Consider the following 22,594-nt stretch of genomic DNA (forward strand, 5'->3'; position numbering starts at 1 on the left):
TAATGCAGAACTTTCCTGAAATCATAAAAGGGAAATGCATGTCTACTGTCTAGATTTTTGGGGCTATATATATATAACCTACTTTATCAAGTAGGTTGCCTACTGTACCTTAAAAAAGATTTACAATACTTCGTGGAGACTGGATGCAAGATTAGAGACAATATTTCTCAAGTGAAAAATAATCTACATGAAATTAACACGGCGACATTCCTTGATTTGATTAAACTGCATTGAAACTAATTGTGTGTGAAATGTAAAGCATTACGATCTTGTATCAACCCACAAATTTACATTGTAATTTGAAAATCATCACCATATTAAAACGCATCAGTTCCATGGACATCGCTACGAGCTTCATCGTGGAGAAGCGCCAGTAATTTACAACTTTACAACTTTACAACAAATTTGCAAATTTATTAAATCTACACGATATTTTAACAGAATCCCAGAAAAAAAGTGAGAATACTTCAATGCTTCAATGCATTTTGTAAGTTATAAAAAGGCAAAAAGGGACAAGGGATTTGAATGATGAAAGAACATTTCAAAGCTTGATGTATGTAGTGAAAACATTCTATTTATTTATGTTTCTAATCTTATGCTGAAAGAAGATTTTATTTGTGTTCGCAGGATATGCAATTAAAATAAACAAATTCTTACCTCTTCAGATGTCCGCCTTCTATCAGGCAGCACAAGCGTGTTTGCATGACTCCCAGGAACAATAGTAGATCCTATACTCATTCTGGGTCCAACCAGCATGTATCGTTTGTCTCCAGATCTGTACTGGATGCTGTGGCACAATGTTCCATCATAATTAGTCTCCTGTAGATACTTAGAAGTGTAGTCTGTTGATTTTGAGCACTGCATTGCAAGCAGAACTATGATGCTTATAAGAAAGAGAACTGAAACTGAGCCCAAAGTTATCATCAAGTAAAAAGTCACATTGTTATCTCCAACGTCTTTTGCTGAACTTTCCACATCAGAAGCTGCAAAAGCCTCTTTTGGCTCCACAAGTTTGACAATCACAGTAGCTGTTGCTGAGAGTGAAACGTTCCCATTGTCTTTAACCAGTATAACCAGTTTATGCTCAGCCTCGTCTGTCTCCGTGAATGAGCGAAGTGTTCTGATCTGTCCTGTATAGCGGTCCAAACCAAAGAGACTGTGGTCAGCAACTTCCTGCAGTGAGAACAGCAACCAGCCGTTATATCCTATATCAGCATCATAGGCTCTGACTTTAGTCACCAAGTGTCCTGCGTTCACGTTGCGGGGAATCTCCTCCACACCTTCAGCAGAACCGTTGGAGCTGACTGGATACAGGATGACTGGAGCGTTGTCGTTCTGATCCAGAATGAACACGTTCACTGTGACGTTGCTGCTTAGAGACGGAGTTCCTGAATCTGTGGCAACAACTTGGAACTGGAAAGTTTTCATTTTTTCAAAGTCAAAACTTTTCAGAGCTGATATTTGTCCGTTTTCTGAATTAATATTTAAAAATGCCGCAACTTCCAAATGACTGCTTTCCTGTCTAACAATATGATAATTTAAAGCCGCATTTTCATTCAAGTCCTTATCAGAAGCAGATACGGAAAATATTGGACTTCCAGGCTCATTATTTTCTAATAAATAAAGCTCTGTTGGATTATGCAAAAATTCTGGCATATTATCATTGACGTCCGATACATCAAAACTAAGAGTTTTGAGTGTGGATAGTGGAGTTTGGCCACAGTCTTTAGCTGTAATTGTTATGTCATAATGTGAAACTGATTCTCGATCCAAATGTTCTTTTACAACTAAGGAGTATGTGTTATCTTGATTTGAGTGTTTTATTTCGAATGGTACATTGCCTAAAATACTACATTTAACTTTACCGTTTAAACCCGAATCTTTGTCAACAACACTAATTAAAGAAACCACAGTTCCTGGTTTTGAGTCTTCCGATATAAGCCTTAAGAGGGATGTCACCTCAATTTCAGGTTTGTTGTCATTTTCGTCCTGCACTTTAATAATGACAGTGCAATCTGCACCCATGGGGGGTTGTCCTTTGTCCGTGGCGTGGACTTCCAATTTGAAAACATCCGCCTTTTCAAAATCAATTTCTCCCTTTACTCGAATTTCTCCACTGTCTTTATCTAAGCTAAATATGTCATATAGCTTTGGATCCAATTCGCTTCCAAATGAATATTCAATATCTCCATTTACGCCGTCGTCTTGATCAGTAGCATTAACCGTAATTACACTGCTATCCAGATCTATATTTTCAGGTATTGTTACTGAATATACTTCTTGGTTGAATATGGGATGGTTATCATTAGAATCGAGGACTGTAACTGTAATGTTGAGAGACCCTGATCTCGGAGGGTTTCCGCCGTCAACTGCCGTCAGAATCAGTTTGTGTTCAGGGTTCTTTTCTCGATCCAAAGACTTTTGCAAAACTAAAAACGGTACCTTGTCCTGTCCTCTCTCTCGAATTTGTAAACTGAAATATTCATTATGGTTTAATTTGTATACACGAACTGTATTAACTACAACATCTGGATCGCGGGCAGTTGGCATTTGGAAACGTCTACCTGGGAGAGCAGACTCTGAAATTTCAAGTACCTTTCCTTCCTCTTGAAAGTTAGGTGAATTATCATTTACGTCGATGATTTCGATTGCAACTGAATGTATTTCCATTGGGTCCTCAGCTACTAATTTGAGGTTGATCAAACATGGAGAAATGCTGTCACACAGCTCTTCCCTGTCGATATTCTTTTGCACATACAAGACGCCATTGTTCGGATTTACTTCAAACTGAGCGTCTTTAGTTCCCGAAACAATACGAAACTGTCTTTCCCCCAGTGAATGGACGTTCAATCCCAAATCTCTTGCGACATTTCCAACAACAGATCCAACTTTAATTTCCTCTGGAATTGAATATTTTATCTGAGCCAAACCTCGCTCCACGCAGCTGAACATCACAGGAAAACTGAGGACAATCCACCATGACCGTATTCTTTGTCTCTGTCCTGCGCCCATCGTTTGTGTTTTGATTTCAATAATATCCACTCACAGGTCCTTACACACAAAAAAACTTCCCAACACGATGAAATGGGTAGTTTAAAATAGATCCCATATTTTTTGTTTATCTTGGTATTTTTAACGGCAACAATTCTGCCCGCAGAAAGAGTCGTCTCCTCTCTGTCCGCTGAATAAATTTCTACAGAAGGGGGCAGGGCCAACACTATAACAACATTTTATGAAGATATGACACTGACACCTTGTGGGCTATACACAGTTAAAGATATTCTTAAAGAAACCCCCGACATAAACTTCACCAAAGTTCTAATATGTTTTTCATTTTGCTGAGCAGTTTTCACGACTGATTCAAATACTTTATTGTTTTTGTTTGTTTATTTTAACAATTCAAAATGTAATTTTTCGACCCTTTCAGTTCAACAAAACCACTGATAAAAGTATTAGCTTGTTTAAAAAAAGTTTGATATGTTGATCTTATCATTACAATGAATGTCTTGTTACTATTAATATGGTTATTATTATGACCGCACAATTCAGTTAGCTACATTTAAGCTTCTTCTTCTACTACTACTTTTTTAAATGAGTATTTTGCTGGAAACTGAATGTTGTAAAATGTACATTCTATTTGCAATGATAAATGCAGGCAATCCAGATTGCCACCATATTTGAGCATGGGCGGAAAATGTTGTGATGAAGCCCATGTAAATATTTACAGCATGAAATAAATGTACCATATTTAATAGATCAAGATCTAAACTTCTTGACAATAGTCACCTTATGAAAAACCGTAGACCTCAGGACCATGGAGAGCGCTATACTCAAAAGTCTTCAGCTTTGCAACCATATGCAGCCAGCACGGTGTACATTACTCCAAACTATGTCACATTAGTCGGACACTCAAAAAAAATTCCGTTAAAGTACGGCCAAATGTACCATAAAATGTGAAGGAATTTTCCTCTCTACTTTAAGCTATGTCCACTTAAAGCACGTCTGGTCTTCAACCAGCCCAAAAGAACTCATGTCTTTCCGCTGCTAATAGTTCTTCACTGGCTTCCAGTTGCAGCGCGCATCAAATTAAAAGCTCTGCTTCTGGCTAACAAAACAACAACTAAAACCTTCACTCCTGAACCAGAGCTACACTCCCTCTCGACAGTTACTCTCTGCCAGTGGAAGATGCCTAGTGCTCCCACCACAACGTGGCGCAAAATCAGAAGCTAGATTCTTCTCCTCTGTTGTTCCCCGGTGGTAGGACGATCTACCGAACTACCGATCCGCAGAGTCCTTATCCACTTTTAAGAAGAAGGTAAAGACTCAGTTGTTTAAGGACCATTTCCGCACTTAGCTTAACTCTTTTATTAGTCGGAATATGTTAAGAAGATTTGTCCAGCTATTTGGCTCAACTCAACACTGAATAAGCTGCGTGCACTTACACCCAAGATGATATTGTGTGATGAAATCGTTATCTTGTATTTAAACATAGGACTTACAAAAAACTAAAAAAATAAAAAAAAAGCGCTGCATCTATCTATCTACATCTAGCAATTGTTTGAATTCTTTCTTGTGTTGTTCTTACTCTCAGATGTAAGTCGGATAAAAGTGTCTGCTAAATGACTGTAGAACAGAATAGAATAGAATAGAAATTTTCACCTGTATTTCTTTTAACATATCTGGAGTCCTGTCTTCTAATTTTCTTTTCTTTTATTCATTTTCTTTATTGAGGAACACATTACAGTTTTCCGTCTCATTAATTTTAACAAGATGATTCTCTTTTCCAATAGCTTTCTTCTTTCATAGTTAAAAAATAAGTTTGACATATTTTTAGTATCCAAATGAAAAACATTTTTCTCCAGATTCACAGACCCACAGTAACAAGTGTTCAAAGATCGTAAAGACTTGTGGAAAATGTGCATTTAGCGTGAATTTTACCTCATGTGTTACTCTTTAGTTATGTGCTATACTGCCTGCTTTATGCTTATATTTAGATAATGTTGGAATGTTAACATTTGTTTGTTTGTCAAAGTTGAGTGTACAGGAAAGTAGAAGCAGTGTCACCTACCAACACAACTAGGTCTTATCGTTGTGTTCCACTTATAGAAATTATGCTGGATATGAACCTAACCCTAGAATACTAAAGATGGTTCAGTTTCACCCATACATTGGTTATGAATGGCTACTCGTGCTATATTAGTGTTCTGGGCTTAACTGATTTTGAATAAACATAATTCAATCACTTGGAGGCGGGGTGTGTTTACCCAGGGCTCACTGCAGGGTGGAGCCTGAAAAGTTTTTTTAATTATTAATCAATCAATATAATAATCTTAATCAGTTTGCTCGAATTAAGTGGCAGACAGAATGAATCTTATAGGGCCCTATCACCCCTTTAAAATTGTGCCAAACCCTTTAGTCCCACCGGTTGGCTCAACCTACCAGAATGCTCCATTGAGAGCTGCGGCATGGAATGCGGAAGTCACGTGGTTGACGGAGCCGCCGATACTTCCGAACACCATTGACCGCCGTTTATTCTCTGAGTTTCGGAAGCATTTTCTCTGGTAAGTGGCTGAAATTACTAAATTTCTTGGCATTGTGAGGCATTATCTGAATATTATGTAACAAATAAAGTCAGCTGTGTTGTTTCATGTAGCCTATTTTAGTTAATTGCGTGATTAACTAGCTAGTTGTAGTTTAACTATGGTTAGCTATTGTGAGCCAGCCACCAGTCTCTGTAGAAATTTGGATTTTTTTTAATGCGATTGTGAAAATGAGTATGTATTAATCAATTAATTAGTTAATTAATTAAGTAATTAATTTATCTATTTATCCAGTTAAATCATGAGACCGACTCCAGTGTACTGCTAAAGCACGTTATCTACATAAGATCAACAAGATAACAAGATGTGTTGTTGTCACCGTTCGTCTTCCAAGCTTATCAGAAGTGAAACAAGATGTTTGAACAACAAGCACATAAACTACACAGAAGTGGTATTTTTTGCAGGATTGTTTGACTATATATTGATATATATATATTACGATTTGCACTGTAGACATTGCATTCATGTTCATATTGATGTTTTCAGAGAGATTGATCATGAGTGGTTAGTTGAGCTATGTGTAGGTTAGTCTAGCTTGTAAGTCCTGTAAATGATCGAGTGATGCAGAAGCTAGTAAGTGTAATAGTGGAGTGCTCGTGCTGGCTGTCAGAATAAAAACTGAAATTGAAACAAAAGTTAATTTGTCATATACAAAAACTAATGGCATGGGAACAAACTATTTCTCAATTTTCCTGATGATCTTAGACTATGTATGAATGTAATAACTTGTATACAATCAGTGAAAATAAAAGAAATTGTAAGAACAAATGACCAAAAGATCCCTCAAAACATTCCATCCATATGCAATGTTGAAGCTGCCTTGAGTGAGTTGGGGTTTACAAAGATGAGACCAAGCTCCTCCATGGCAACTATCAAAGTGTTTGGTGGAGGCTTGTTTGTTGTGGGCTAAGATGCTGTTTGGCATTGCTGTTTATCCTTCATGTGTCTTGTCTGACTTTTACTTCCAAGATGCCCATTACTGGAAAGCAATTTTTTCTTTCACCTAAGATCCGCTTTGCTGTAATTCTCAGTCTCAGCCGCTTGACTCGGCTGGTTATTTTTTCTTTGTACATGATGACATGAAGGGAGTATGCTTTCCAATAGCCATGCTTTTCTCTTTAGTGTATCCGTGACATTCGGGAGTTCCATGAAAGATGCAGTGGACATCAAAAAGCTTCTCAGTTTTCTGGACCAGACTGAAGGCTTTGTGTGATGGCCGACAGAGCACACCTACTTTGAATTCCTTCAGCATCAATAAGGTACCGTGCTCTCCTTCCAGACTGTCATCACTTTGCATAACTGCACTTTGGCATTCATCACGGATGTTGCAGTGTTTGATTACTTTATTTACAATATATCCTGTAAGATAGTAGAGGGTACGGGTTTTGCTGTTGGTGAGAACTGGAGTGTTTTTGTGGCTAATCAGCTGGTCCACTCGCCGGCCAGGTCTGGGAGTTGTCTCCTTGAGTTCCAGGAACGCTGCCAAAAGGCTGTTGTCATACCCCTGATAGCTTCCCGATTTGACTGTCAAAAGAAACTGCCCAACTAATATTGATCCCAGTACCTGGTGAAACTCCACTAGTGTAGGGACAGGATTCCTCTGCCTTATGCAGCTGAGCAAGTTTTTCAGACAGTCTTGAGTAAGCCTACTTGTCAACACAAACGTGTGTCCATGGTCAAGCATGTCTTTTTGGATGGACAAAATTGTAAATGCTGCCATCACAATTCCTGTTTGCACAGGTTTTCAGCTGCCGATCTTAAGTCCACGGAAGAGTTGGCTCTTATCTTGGAGGAACTCAATGACTTTGTTGTACTCTTCCATCTTGTGCCTGCTCAGTGCCATCATGGCGTGATGAAAAGATATGACATCAAACCAGTGGTTCACCTGCTCTAGAAACCATGCTGTGGTCAGGTTAGAGGGAGGTTGCTGCTCCTTTTCCACCGCGTATTTCAGACCTGCACTTGCAAACTTACGAAAGACGTTCATTGCAGGCCCCACCAGAGTTTTCTGTGACAGGCTTGGAGCAATTTCCAATGGTTTCCTTTTTGAAAATCCACCAAATCTTTCAAGAGAGTAATGCACACTTCGTTATGAAGGAGGTCTCTCAGGTGAAATTTTAAATGTTTGTCCACGCACTGGGGCACTCTTAAAATTATTTATCAGATGTGGGACATCTGGCAAAAAGTACAGCCTCCTGCCTGCTCTTGCAGGATGATTGATTGTGGTCCACTCCAAATGCTCTCCACATAGCCAGATTCAGACTGCCCATGTCAGTGGTGACATTTACCACATGAAGTCCTATGGAAGCTGGTTTTTCAATGATCTCAATGATGATTGGCTTGTAGTTTTCCCTGTTGGTGGAATTGTTACTGAAATGGTAAGCAACCATTTGCTTCCATCTCAGTGTGCTTCCTGCAAACATGAAAACGCATGCATGTGTTGCTGCACCTGTATGCCCAGGCTGTTTCACATCCCCTGTTCCAAGCTGCAACTCCACACTTGGTGTGATGGCCATCTCATCCACAGTTAGTACACATTCACTTTCCATACTGTTAACCTTCAGCCTGAACATCTCAAAAACCTCTCCAAGCACACCTGGTTCTAGTTTAATATGTTCCAATCTTCTTTGCAGAGTTCTTATATGAGGAAGAGGGATATCCATATCTTGACACAACTTGTATGCCTGTTGAGTCTGCTGAAAAACTGAGCTTTATGGCTTTTCTTATAGTGACTTTGCTCCATCTAATGCATTTTTTGTTCTTCATGCCATTTGCTTTAATCTGATCCTTAGAAAACATTTGACCCAGTTTCTGACTGCATTAATTTTTATTAATTTTTTTTTGTAAAGGCTCTTTCTTGCCTTCTTACTTGAGACTTTTCACCTTTGAATTCCTCCCTTAGTTTTTTTTTTTTTTTTAACTTTGGTTCCCATCTCACATAGCCAATTTATACAGGTGTCTGGTTCTGTTGACTATGGCACAGTGGATCCTGGCTCATCATTATGCCCTGGTATATCCCTCTCCTCTGAGGCTACAACTTTATCTTCTTTTTGTTGCTCACTTTCCCTTATCTCACTGGCCTCATTTCTGTTGCTTGCTTAATCAACCTCTGAAATTAATATAACACTGTTAATATAAATCTAGTTGTTAAATTATAAATATGAAATTATTACTTAATATGATTCATACCAAAGTTTACTATAGAACAGTATGTATGGTCACTGGCCAGTGAATCAACATTCAGTGGAAGTTCTGTGGTACTTCTCACTGCAAGACTCTTCCTCCTCCTTGGTTCTTGGCGATGGACAAATAAGTGTTGGAACAGCACCAGTTTTCAGTCTCACTTGTCCTGTCTCTATCCTTGTAAACTTCTCTCCCTCAAAGTGTGCCTGTAGAGTGGCTTATTAGTTCAATTTCCATACACATTTTACATTTTCTTTGAGGTCATTTGCATATGCCAACGTGCCAATCAGTGTTAAAGCCTGATTTAAAATGTTTGAATGTGCAGTATGAACTTACTGCACACAGCTTTCTGTTATTAAGACCTCTGGCGATGGTGAGGTTGCTTCTTCTGACTTGCGCCAATCACTATTGTCTTCTCTCAGTGTCTTTAGCAAAGCTATACATTCTGATCCCTTTCTCGAACCAATTAATGCATCCAAATGCAGCACAGCCTACCATGGCAAGACAGTCAACCCATATATGGGATTTAATGTGTAAAATTCAATGTCAAATTTTGTGAAGTTTTTCAGAAAGGCTGGATAACTATTATTAAATTAAACTCTAAAAGGTCACAAGGAAATCTGGCGCTTTCAAAACAGAATAATAAAAATTGAGGACTGGATTGTGCTGGAAAATCAGTGAACACCTTGTGTAATCCAGAGTAATCTACTGTAGATGTTCTTATTTCATCAAAATCACTCATTTACCTTAGCCTGAATATCAAAAGGTTCCCTTGCTAATGAGTTTATTTAATTGTCTTCTGATAACATGAGTTAATTCCTTTAAAGCAATACAGATGGCCATTTTTTTGGTATGACTTTGCACCTGTGATAATTAATTATTTCTGTATTTTCATTACCATAAAGGTCAGTGATGTTTCCAAGTGATGCTCTCTGTCACAGGACGCTGCTGCCATGTGGCCAAGGGTGAACCCTCATTAGGATGACAACACATTTCCACAATATCTAAACCCTTTAATTTAATCAGTTACAGTTCATTGTTGCAGATGAAAAACTCTACAGTATTAGTAATAGCAAAAATACTTATTTATTGAGGCTTATATTACATTTTCCATAATACAATTGTATAATAAAATGCTTGGTTGAAAGCTGTTTGTTGTTGCACAACTGACAAACTCATCTTGTCATCTAATATTGTTCAAATAACAAAAAGTTTTTTTAATTAATATTTTAATATTTTATTATTTTACAGTAGTTTTCTGCCTAGAAGCACAGTAAACATGGTGACACATACGTGTATTCACTTCACATAACAGTAGTATAACGGGCTTGTAGGATGTAAATCTGAAGCTAAGATGAAGCAGAGCAGTACCCTCTGGCACACTATATGGAAGGCGGTATAGCAGCAGTTATCCTTCATTTATGATATTTTAATCCACTACAAGCTTACTGATGAATATATTACATTAACTCAGATTTATTTTTCATCACTAAATAATTGTGAATGTATATGGTGATGTGTTTTGCTTCCCTTCTAAATTAAGAACTTAAATATGATAAACGATCGATATAATAACTAATACATAATAAATATGATAAATGCTGTGTCTCCACTGCTTCGAAAAATAGAGCTTTGATAAAATACATAATTAATGAACATTTTGGCAATATTTATCAAAAAATGCAAGAAAAATAGCACATTATGCGATGCTTCCCTCCAGAACCAGTTGACAGGAATGTACCGTTTGGAACTTTTGAGGGCTACGTCAACCACGTGACCGCGTGTTGCGAGTTAAAGGAGCTTCCTAACTCTTTTATTAAATGGCGCTGGTTCAACCGAGTTACACATACAACCAGAGTAGAAAGTCAGGTAGCCTATTTCCCGATGCAAGTTACCAGAAATGGGAGAGAAAAAGCAAATGGTAGGAAAATGAAGTGAGGGACAGCAGCTTCTTGCTGTTTTCTGAAGATGAGAGACGCGCTGCAGCTGGTTCATCATTTGGAGACAACACGGATTAATCACTATCAGAAATGCAACAAATATATTTCCACAAATCATTTACTTTCATGGACCTTGCTATAAACAGAAACAGTCCTACTCTGTATCGATATTTTAGTCCTTTCCCAGTAATCAATAATGGCTTATGGTATCAATGGAGTCCTTATAATTACAGGATTGTGAAAATGCAACTGTCATGACGTTATTTGAAAAAAATGCATCAGACCCCCAAATCTGTGATGTCTGTAGCAAAATATCAACATCATTATCAGAATGAAGCACTATTTAAAACTGAAATACTGTCTTACCTCTTCAGATGCTCTCCTCCTGTCAGGGAGCACTAGTGTATTTGCATGGCTTCCTGGAACGATAGTAGATCCTATACTCATTCTTGGTCCAACTAACATGTATCGTTTGTCTCCAGATCTGTACTGGATGCTGTGACACAGTGTTCCATCATAATTAGCCTCTTGTAGATACTTAGATGTATAGTCTGTGGATTTTGAGCACTGCATTGCAATCAGCACAATGATGCTGATCAGAAAAAGAACTGAAACAGATCCCAAAGTTATCATCAGGTAAAAAGTTACGTTGTCATCCTCATCATATTTTGTTGTCTTTTTCACGTCAGAAGCTGCAAAAGCCTCTTTGGGCTCCACAAGTTTGACCATCACAGTAGCTGTTGCTGAGAGTGAAACGTTCCCATTGTCTTTGACCAGTATGACCAGTTTATGCTCAGCCTCATCTGTCTCTGTGAATGAGCGAAGGGTCCTGATCTGTCCTGTATAGCGGTCCAAACCAAAGAGACTGTGGTCAGTAACTTCCTGCAGTGAGAACAGCAACCAGCCGTTATATCCTATATCAGCATCATAGGCTCTGACTTTAGTCACCAAGTGTCCTGCGTTCACATTGCGGGGAATCTCCTCCACACCTTCAGCAGAACCGTTGGAGCTGACTGGATACAGGATGACTGGAGCGTTGTCGTTCTGATCCAGAATGAACACGTTCACTGTGACGTTGCTGCTTAGAGACGGAGTTCCTGAATCTGTGGCAACAACTTGGAACTGAAAAGTTTTCAGTTTTTCAAAGTCAAAACTTTTCATCGCTGTTATCTGTCCGTTCTCCGAGTTGACATTTAGGAAAGATGTCATGTCACTCTGCAGACCATCGCTTCTCACAATGTGGTACGTAATCGCTGCATTTTCATTCAGATCATCATCACCAGCACTTACAGAAAATATTGATGCACCAGGGGTGTTGTTCTCTACTAAGTAAAGTTCCAGTGAACTCTTACTGAAAACCGGTGCGTTGTCATTTATATCTGACACCATAATGCTCAGTGTTTTAATTGTTGAAAGTGGAGGTTCACCGCAGTCTGTCGCTGTTATTTTGATGTCATAATGTGACACACGTTCTCTGTCTAATCCCTCCTTAGTGACGAGAGAAAACATATTTTCCTCAATAGATGGTGTCAAATCAAACGGAACGTTTTCTGAAAGCTTGCAAATGACTTTTCCGTTAAGTCCTGAGTCTCTATCTGTGACACTGATGAGTGAGATAACTGTTCCAGGCTTTGAATTCTCGGGAATAAAATTAGACAGAGATGTTATTTCAATCTCTGGTTTATTGTCGTTCACGTCTTTTATTTTTATCACAACTCTACTTTCGGCTGTCCAGGGTGGTTGACCTTTATCTGAAGCTTGTAAATCTAGTCTGTAAACGTCTGTCTCCTCAAAGTCCACTTTCCCTTTAACTCGAATCTCACCAGTGACACTATTTAATTCAAATATGTCGTGCACTTTTTTCGTTTGTGTTTTTCCAAAACTATATTCGATTTCGCTATTTGAACCTTCATCTAAATCAGTAGCGTTTAATGTGGCTACTAGAGTTCCTACTGGGGCGTTTTCATCTAACGACACAGTATATACATCTTTGCTGAAAACTGGTCGATTATCATTTACATCCAACACAGTAATAGTCAAGTTAAGGGTTCCGATTTTTGATGGACTTCCCCCATCAAGTGCGGTCAACACAAAACGATTCTCTGCTTTCTGTTCCCTGTCTAGAGGCTTTTTGAGTACTAAAAACGGAATTTTGTCCTCCTCACTCTCTCTAACGTCAATATCGAAATAATTATTTGAACTCAGTTTATAAAATTTAACTGAATGTATACCAACATCAGGATCTCTCGCTGCATGGATTTGAAAACGAGTACCTGGAGGTGTATTCTCTGCCATTTCTAGTCGCTGCTCGTTTTCTGGGAAAGTCGGCGAATGGTCATTAACATCAGTTATTTCCACCCCCACATAATGTATTTCCAGTGGATTTTCAACAACAATTTTCAAATTTAACAAACAAATCTTTGTTTCACCACAGAGCTCTTCGCGGTCCATAGTCTGTCCAACGTACAAAACTCCATTGTTCTGATTTAACTGAAACAGAGCGTGATTTGGCCCAGAAACAATACGAAATTTCCTGCTTTTCAAGGTGTTGGTGTCCAGCCCTAAATCTTTGGCCACGTTTCCAACAGAAGATCCCAGCTGGAGTTGCTCTGGAATAGAGTATCTTATCTGAGCTAAAATCTGATCTTCAAAGCACAGCAACAAAATCCCGACAACCAAACAGCAATTCACTCGGTGCCTTTGTCCTCGTTCTCCCATTGCGATAAAAAAATATGACCTCCGTTTTTGAAAGAAAAAATAATAATATGGTGATCTGTCTCATGTATTAATTGGGCCAGTCTAATTAGAGCAGTTTCTGACTAGTAGAAGCAATTTTATGTATAAAGATAAAATGCTACTCATTTCTTGACGAGTGTTCCATCAGTGCGCCACCTTCATCATGCAATAACAAAATGGGCAGGGCATGTGAAAATGTGAGGAACACAACCATAGTCTAGGCCACACTGACACCAAGTGGTTCCAGTGAATTAATACGATTAAAAAACATAATAATCAGGGTACAGCTACATAAGTAATCCTTATGTGTGACTCATACTGAATTAATGAATGACTTCATGCAGATTATATAATGATTTCCCGTTGCTTACTATGAAATAATGATCAACTCACTGCACATGAGAGTACTTCAAACACCATAGATCAATGATCACCAACTGTGGACTTCTTGAGCCAGTGTCCTACACGTTTTCATCTGTTTCCCTGCTGTTTTCCCAGACGATCCTTGTCACCGATTAACAATTAATTATTGTCAATCTACTGTTACCTCAAATGCTTATTGATATACCAAAATAGTTGTTTTTTCACAAATACTAATATTAAAATGTCAGTTCTAAGTCCACCTGAAATAAAGTGGTGAAGATATTTATTTTTTGGAAATAAATAATCTTTCATTTATCTTGTCTGTGCTAGGCTTTTCTTTTTACAGGTTTGTCTAGGTGCTCAGTGGGCCATGAGGAAACAAACATTTGCTCCTGATATTATAGATTTTTGATAACACTTTATAATAATGGTACAAATTGTATACTTACCTAATGCATAACTAATTATGAACTAATGTATCAGTGAATACAGGATCTATTATAATTTGTTGTTGCTAGTCATGAACTAATGTTGTTCTCAATGTGGAGTCATGTTATAACTTCACACTTAATAGATCACAAATTGATAAACACATTGTTTCACTTAACGTTTAATTCATACATTTATCCACATGTCAGCAAATTTGTCTAGATCAAAATATATAATTTAGTTCTATTTGTTATGGATTTAGTTATTTTTTATGTAAGACACGCTCAAAGAAGACATGAATTACTTGTTAAAGGTACCATATTATACATTTTTTCAGCAATTTCATATGGGTGTCAGAGGTCCAACAACATTGTTTTCAAAGTTTATTACCCCAAACTCAGCCTTGATTCTTAATTTCAGCCAATCCAAATTAGACTCTAGTGAGCTCTACTGAGAGTGGGCTGTTTCTGTTTGTGAACCTTTAAAAGTTTGTGAGTGGTGCCTGTCCACAACCTCTCTGCGAGAGGATCTGGCTTTTACTGACATCTGCTCAGTGATTTAGAGGGCAGGCTCAACTAGCCAGGGGGGCAGGTCAATGACAGTATCCACTGCTGCAGGTAATGGTTGTTTCCCTTCCTGAGCTCACAAAGGGGAAAATCTCAGACTCGCCCATTTAAACACACATTTGCTAAAAAGTGGAGAAAGCATGTGAGAGAGGTGACAGAATTATCTAATATTTGGGCCTCATACACAGGCTATGAGGACACATATGACTGTTAGAAAGGGCTGCACGGTGGTGTGGTGGTTAGCACCGCAGCCTCACAGCAAGAAGGTCGCCGGTTCGAATCTCGGCTGGGGGGAGGTTCGAACCTTGAGGGTGGTGGCCTTTCTGTGTGGAGTTTGCATGTTCTCCCCGTGTATGCGTGGGTTCTCTCCGGGTTCTCCGGCTTCCTCCCACCATCCAAAGACATGCATGTTAGGTTAATTGGACACTCTAAATTCTCCGTAGGAGTGAGTGTGTGTGTGAATGGTTGTTTGTCTCTATCTGTGTTGGCCCTGCGACAGACTGGTGACCTGTCCAGGGTGTACCCTGCCTCTCACCTGTTAAAATGCTGGGATAGGCTCCAGCTCACCCGCGACCCGAAATGGAATAAGCGGTCAAGATAATGGATGGATGGATGGATGGTAACTCTATATTGAATCTGATGTGACTTTACTTCAGTGTATGCATTTATGTTGAAGTGATCTTATAGTAATGATTAAATCTTAATGAGTGATTTACCTCAAAATGTCATTATTTAATCATTAAGACAAGAGTATCACTATGTGACTCAGGAGCATATGTCAGTGAAGTAAACATGGCTCAATAATGATGAAACTGTGTTCTGTATTTTTAAGTTTATTGTTTAGACCTGTGGTGTTTTTTTCTAAGAAGAAAAAAAAATCTTCTTTTGGTGGATTTCTTTTTTTTAGAGCAGCTATTGTAGGTGCTTTTTATTAGACACTCATGAACGCATGGGGGAAATGTGGGGTTCAGTGTTTTGCTCAAGGACACTTTGAGATGTGGATAGAGGAAGCTAGGAATTGAACCACCGATGCACATCAGTTGCCACAGCTACACCAGCATGAACATGAATAAAACCATGATAGATTAACATTAATAATGCCACAACATATGAAGTAATTACATAAACACATGAATTCACCATGTGCAGTGGGAATTTATGACATGTCCTGAATTTATTAATTAAGTTAATAATCATGAGTTATCCAGTAATTGTCACAGCCCCTGTTCCCAGCAGCCTAGTCTTCAGCTCTATTGCAGAAGTGGCTTCAGATGTGCAGTGGCTGGCAAAGCTGTTCTCCATCACTTCCCTCTGCTTTGAAGACCACCTTGTCACTACTTCTCTGTCAGGTCATCTTCTACTTGACAGTTATGCTGTAGCCCAGATTCATTTCTTTGTGATTTATCTCTTAGTAACCAATCTCTGTCTTTCTAATACTTGCTAGAGCCAATGCACTAATTTAGTGTCTGTATCACATAACCTTTCCAATTCCAGAGATTTTAGGAGGAATCTAAAGCAGAACAAAACACACACACATCAAATGTGCTACACAGCACAATTACCTATGAGTGCAGTGCCAAAACAACTGTAAATGTCTAAGCTCCATGGACAGTGTTAGAGATAGCAAAGTATTGGACACAAACTTTGAAGGCAAAATTGTGTTATTAAAGAAAAGAAAAAAGTAATTACCTCTTCAGATGCTCTCCTCCTGTCAGGCAGCACAAGCGTGTTTGCATGACTCCCAGGAACAATAGTAGATCCTATACTCATTCTAGGTCCAACTAACATGTACCGTTTGTCTCCAGATCTGTACTGGATGCTGTGGCACAGTGTTCCATCATAATTAGTCTCTTGTAAATATTTAGAAGTATAGTCTGTGGATTTTGAGCACTGCATTGCAATCAGCACAATGATGCTGACCAGAAAAAGAACTGAAACTGAACCCAAAGTTATCATCAGGTAAAGAGTCACATTATTATCTTCATCGTCTCTTGCTGCACTTTTCACATCAGAAGCTGCAAAAGCCTCTTTTGGCTCCACAAGTTTGACAATCACAGTAGCTGTTGCTGAGAGTGAGACGTTCCCATTGTCTTTAACCAGTATGACCAGTTTATGCTCAGCATCGTCTGTCTCCGTGAATGAGCGAAGGGTCCTGATCTGTCCTGTATAACGGTCCAAACCAAAGAGACTGTGGTCAGTAACTTCCTGCAGTGAGAACAGCAACCAGCCGTTATATCCTATATCAGCATCATAGGCTCTGACTTTAGTCACCAAGTGTCCTGCGTTCACGTTGCGGGGAATCTCCTCCACACCTTCAGCAGAACCGTTGGAGCTGACTGGATACAGGATGACTGGAGCGTTGTCGTTCTGATCCAGAATGAACACGTTCACTGTGACGTTGCTGCTTAGAGACGGAGTTCCTGAATCTGTGGCAACAACTTGGAGCTGGAAGGTTTTCAGTGTTTCAAAGTCAAAACTTTTCAGAGCTGATATCGTACCATTTGCTTCGTTTATATTTAAAAATGATGAAATAGACGGCATCGTACTCTTACGGTCAATGGAATATGTGACTTCCGCATTTTCCCCTCCATCAGCATCCGTTGCGCTTACATGAAAGATCGACATACCGGCCTTGTTGTTTTCATGCACATAAAAAGTGAATGGGTTGTGCGTGAACAAAGGATTGTTATCATTCACGTCCAGCACGTCTACCTGTATCACCTTCGAAGATAATAGGGCTGGGCTCCCTAAATCATTTGCTGTTATTGTAATGTTATACGTATGAACTGTTTCCTTATCTAAGTAGTCCTTTGTTACCAAAGAGTATGACTGTCCGTCAGGTGATGGCTTTAGATCAAAAGGTAAATCAGGACTCACACTTAACACTACCTGTCCGTTCACACCTGAGTCGAGATCCGTCACACCCATCAACGCCACCACAGTCCCAGGCGGCGCATCCTCTGGAATACGACTTGAGAGGGACGTGATGTCTATTTCGGGCTGGTTATCATTCACATCTTCCACTCTTACAACCACATTGCACTGTGTGGAGAGAGATACCGCACCTTTGTCCGCAGCCAAGACTTTAATCTCATAAACTTGTTTTTCCTCGTAATCAAGGTGTCCTTTCACAGTTATTTGTCCAGTTTTGCTGTTCAAATCAAACGGCTCAGATGCCAGACCTCTAAATTTACTTCTTAACGAATATTCAATCTCACCGTTCACCCCCTCATCTGAGTCAGATGCATTTACTGTCAGCAGAAACGTCCCAACAGGTGCGTTTTCTTTTATTGTTATGGTGTATTTTTGTTTATGACACACTGGCGAGTTGTCATTGATGTCAGATACAATGACTGTAATATTAATAGTACCTGATTTCGGAGGTTTTCCTCCATCTGTCGCTGTTAGTTGTAGCCAGTGTTGAGCAGTGTGTTCTCTGTCTAAAGGTCTCTGTAATACCAAAAATGGAACCTTTCCCTCCTCCGCAAAATCCTCGATTTCTAGACGAAAATATTGGTTGTTGTTTAGTTTATATGAATGTATGGAATTCAAACCGACGTCCAAGTCGTGGGCTCCTTCCATTTGAAATCGAGATCCAACGATGGCGGACTCCAGCACTTCCAATGTGTAGTTTTCTTCGGGAAATTTCGGGGAATTATCGTTTACATCAAGAATCTCAATTATTATTTGGTGCATTTCGAGAGGATTTTCAACTACAGCTTTTAGATTTGTGATACATGGAACGGTTTTTGCACACAGCTCCTCTCTGTCTACTCTCTGGTTCACTAGTAAGGATCCATCTTTTGGGTTTACCTTAAACAGATCCTGCTTTGTTCCTGACACAACGCGGAGATTCCTCTCCGCCAATCTTCCGAGATCTAACCCAAGGTCTTTGGCTACATTTCCAACTGCCGTTCCTAATCTTAACTCTTCTTGAATCGAATACCGCATTTGAGCCGAAATCCCTTTGGTCGCAATAAGCAGGGCCAGAGAAAAAGAAATCCATACATCCCTCCACTGTCTTTTGATGTCCGTCATCTTCATTGTTTGAAAAAGAGTGTTTTAAAAGGCCATCTGAGTTCCTTCAGTTAAATATTGCAGGATTTTAGTTTTCACTTGTTAAAAATGAACAATCCATGTCTGCATGAACCATCATCTAGTCTACAGAAGGAAGGACTTTTATTCCTGTCTTCCAACCGTTTGGTTTGTTACGGAAGATTCATGTTTTTCCCCCTCACGCGCATCACTGCTCTGATCTGCAGTGTAACAGCGCTACCTACTGTCACTGCTGCTATTCTGCAGAGAAGACTAAATGTTTCCTCTTCAAATATAAAATCCAATTAAATCAAACTTTATTTATAAAGCGCTTTTCATGCCGAAGGAAGGCAACACAAAGTGCTTTACATGATAAAAACAAAACAATTCGTGCATTAAAAAAGCCGTCACACACCAAAATAAATAACATAAAAACACAAATTTTAGTTCACACAGTCACACAGACATACATGCATACACACACAAACAAGTCAATTGCCCCCTTCCCCATCCTGCACAAACATGACTCTCTAATTCCTTTCTCTAAACTGAATGTATGTATAAAATACTGAAAGTAATAGACATCTGGCTTGATATTGTTGTGAGGAAACAAATAAGTAGAATTTCTCATTTCTATTAAGTAGGGTAGGGGTAACTGAATTGCTTTGAATTGCAAGAAGGGTTTTTTTAAATGACATACAAGTAGAATACAGCTGCATTTACAATGTATTCTATTCTTGATTTTATTGAAAGGAAAGAAACGGTTTCATACACAGTCTTCCTGCTCACACCCTGTTTCCTACTCAGTACACTCCCAGTTTTCATCCTTTTACAAAGATAAGCAGCGACACCGTATGGATTAAATCTGCAAGTGCAGTTATGACGATCCCTTTTATGCCTTGCAGATTGTTCACTTATAATCTTGCTATATGTTCCCTTTGCAGCAGCCTCACAGTTAGAGGATCGCACAAAATTCCGTGATTGATGACGAGAAAAAAGGAAAAAAATCATCAAGAAAAGTCTACCATCAATTTGAAACCAAACTGACCTACATAAATTCTCATAGCTTTCCCCCCCTCCCACCTGCTTCTGCTACGTGTTGGTTCTGGATTTAGGCCATGCATGTACGTGCGAGTGCACAAGCGCTGCCGCATTCTGCATCACCCCCTCCCATTTCTGCCTCCGTTTACATTTGCCGATGCTGCAGCAAAAAGATGCCACTGCGACACACCTAATTACTTGTTAGACAAAGAGGACGACAGTATTTTGTTTTTATTTAATATTGTGTTTTTTCTCTATCAAGAATTGCCATCTTATGTTTGTGAGAAGCAGATGCTACACTCTGACAAAGGAGGGGCTTGGAATATTAAATTACATGCAGGCCTCTAGGGTGCAGACCGAGTGTCGCCATGGCAACGCAGCTCCTCTAGGCAGGTCGCTGGCCGTGGTGCTGAAGGCAAGCCGGCGCAGAGGAAAAAGACGGGGGGGGGGGGGGGGGGGGGGGGAATCATGCTGTGTAGGAGCTGCGAAGTTCCACAAATAAATTCAGATTGATTCCCGACGAGCTCATTTCTCTATGATATACCTGTTTCCTCTATTTGTAATCATCATCATTTTTAAAACATTTATTTTCCAGTGGGACTAGAAGGTGAAGATCTGCACTTGCAATTAGGTCAGTACTTGTAAAGGGGGGAAAAAACTGTTCGTTTGAAAATGATCATTGCTTTTACCTTCAGTGTGAAAAAAAAAGCCTAGAAGTGAAACACCTGATATCAAATACACAGATGTGGTGGCCTACTAGTGCCAGCTGGTGGCGGTTCCAGTGTTTTGTAACACGTTGGTGCATTGCTGTGTCACGCATCCATGTGTAAATCAGCCATTCAAACAACAGGCAGAGTCTAATAACAAAAATAAAAATAGATTTTTTCTTTTGATTTAAAAGTATTTTTTTTTACAAAATTTACCGTCAAACACATTTAAACTAGAGCTAAAATCCAAATAAAAGAAAACATGGGGAAGACTTTGTGCTAAATGTGCTACTTTGCAATTTGGATATCTCTCTCTCTCTTTCGCTCTCTCTCTCTCTCTCTCTCTCTCTCCCGCTCTCGATGAGGGCATGTGAGTACACACAATGAGAGAGAGAGAGAGGGAGAGAGAGAGAGAGAGAGAGAGAGAGAGAGAAAGAGAAAGGTGTGGTAATATGAGCCATGTGAGCCCATATAATCTGATAGGCACACTCATATCACCCAGAGGGTGTATGTGTGTTTGAGTGTGTGTGGAGTGTATGTATATACATACATACATACATATATATATATATATATATATATATATATTGGTGTATAGTCTGTGGACACTGGATTTGGGGTGGAATCCTCCGTGCATTGTGAACAGCTTCTGTTTTAACATCTGTGGTCTGAACTGCTTCCTTTGATAGCAGGGTATCTGATCACTGGCAGGTCATAGCTGTTAATTTCCTGGATCTTGTTCTTGCCATTGAGCTGACGTCTAAGGACTTAGAGACTTAGAGACTTGGAGATATTTGACTTTTGCAGCTTTCTATATATATATATATATATATACCTTTCAAAAGTTTGGGGTCACTTCCCTATTGAATCCCATGGCAAAGTGACCCCAAACTTTTGAACGGTGGTATATATATATATATATATAAATATATACAGATTATTGATTATTGAGACACTGAAGGGATACTTACCTGGAGCCAGATTCCACTGCCATCACGCTTGATGTATTTTCTTATCTTGCTCAAGTCCTTTCTTGTTGAGGAGTTCTTTAATGCTTTTCTTTTAAATAAATATATTATATAAATATATATATATATATATAGTTTAGCCATTTTATTGGCTGACTTAGAAAAACTTTTTTTTCTCTAAATTGAACAGGAGTCCTTCCACAACTTTATATGATCCCCAAAGTGTTTAAAAGTTAATGACTGTTAGAAATAAGTAAAAACTGATATCATAATTTACCTTTACCACCAAGGAAAACATGGAACTTGGATATAGTTTTTCAGATTAATAACTTATCATGAAGAGAGAATTATCCTTTCATCTCTGCTTTAGCTTGTTCCTAATGAATCAGAATAACAAAATATAAAACAGAATTCAGAAAATTCAGCAGTGTAAAAGTTTTATATAACAAAATTTTTACTTCTGCTTCAATTGACATTGTCTCAGAAAAACAAATGTTTAATTTGTGCTGAACACATACACATGTTGCTTTTTGATTGGCAGTTAATTTTTATTTGGTTGCAAATCATGAAAGTTTTCAAGAGTACTCATCATCTAACTGTAGGCGCAACAACTATAAGAGAGCTGAACTAAAATGTGCAGTGCAGAATGTTTTTACTACTGAATGTACAAATGGTGAATGATTCATTATAAAACACTATTTGATTGAAATGAAAGATTTCTCAAAGTTAATTAACTCATTATTAATCTCCTGTGTAAGAAAAGTGTTGTTGTTCTATTTAAAGTTTAGCACTGGTGAAGCTGTTGCCATTATACCCAAGAAGTTTAACTGCTCTACTGAGTACTATTAGGGTTGGTACAAATTGCTCCTTGAACTAGAGAAACACAACTGTAATTTCAGCTGTTGTGTATATTGTTACTTCCTAATTTTTCACATTGAAGACCTTTGGTAAATTAGTTAATGAGGGAGAATGCTGAAGAATACTTACGTTGATCTAAGAATCGATCACCTGTGAGTGAATTTAAGT

At 38.8% G+C, this 22,594-nt stretch overlaps 1 protein-coding gene across 4 annotated transcripts in view; it reads right to left on the reverse strand.

Annotated features, from left to right (window-relative positions):
- Nucleotides 1-18,950, reverse strand: part of LOC121642759 (protocadherin alpha-2-like) — a 204,261-nt gene extending 185,311 nt beyond the window's left edge. Inside the window, exons 1-2 of one of the 4 annotated variants that reach the window (XM_041989687.1) lie at nt 16,507-18,950; nt 16,275-16,327 (exon numbers count right to left, since the gene is read on the reverse strand). In XM_041989687.1, coding sequence (XP_041845621.1) covers nt 16,289-16,327; nt 16,507-18,861 — 2,394 coding nt within the window. In that variant the 5' untranslated portion in view covers nt 18,862-18,950 and the 3' untranslated portion in view covers nt 16,275-16,288. Of the gene's footprint in view, nt 1-657; nt 3,123-11,089; nt 13,570-16,274; nt 16,328-16,506 lie in introns of those variants that run through there. The other 3 variants (XM_041989678.1, XM_041989682.1, XM_041989679.1) reach the window with 3 other exon arrangements.
- Between the last annotated feature and the right edge of the window lie 3,644 nt (nt 18,951-22,594).

This window comes from Melanotaenia boesemani, chromosome 7 (assembly GCF_017639745.1).
Source record: "Melanotaenia boesemani isolate fMelBoe1 chromosome 7, fMelBoe1.pri, whole genome shotgun sequence".
Classification (NCBI taxonomy): domain Eukaryota; kingdom Metazoa; phylum Chordata; class Actinopteri; order Atheriniformes; family Melanotaeniidae; genus Melanotaenia; species Melanotaenia boesemani.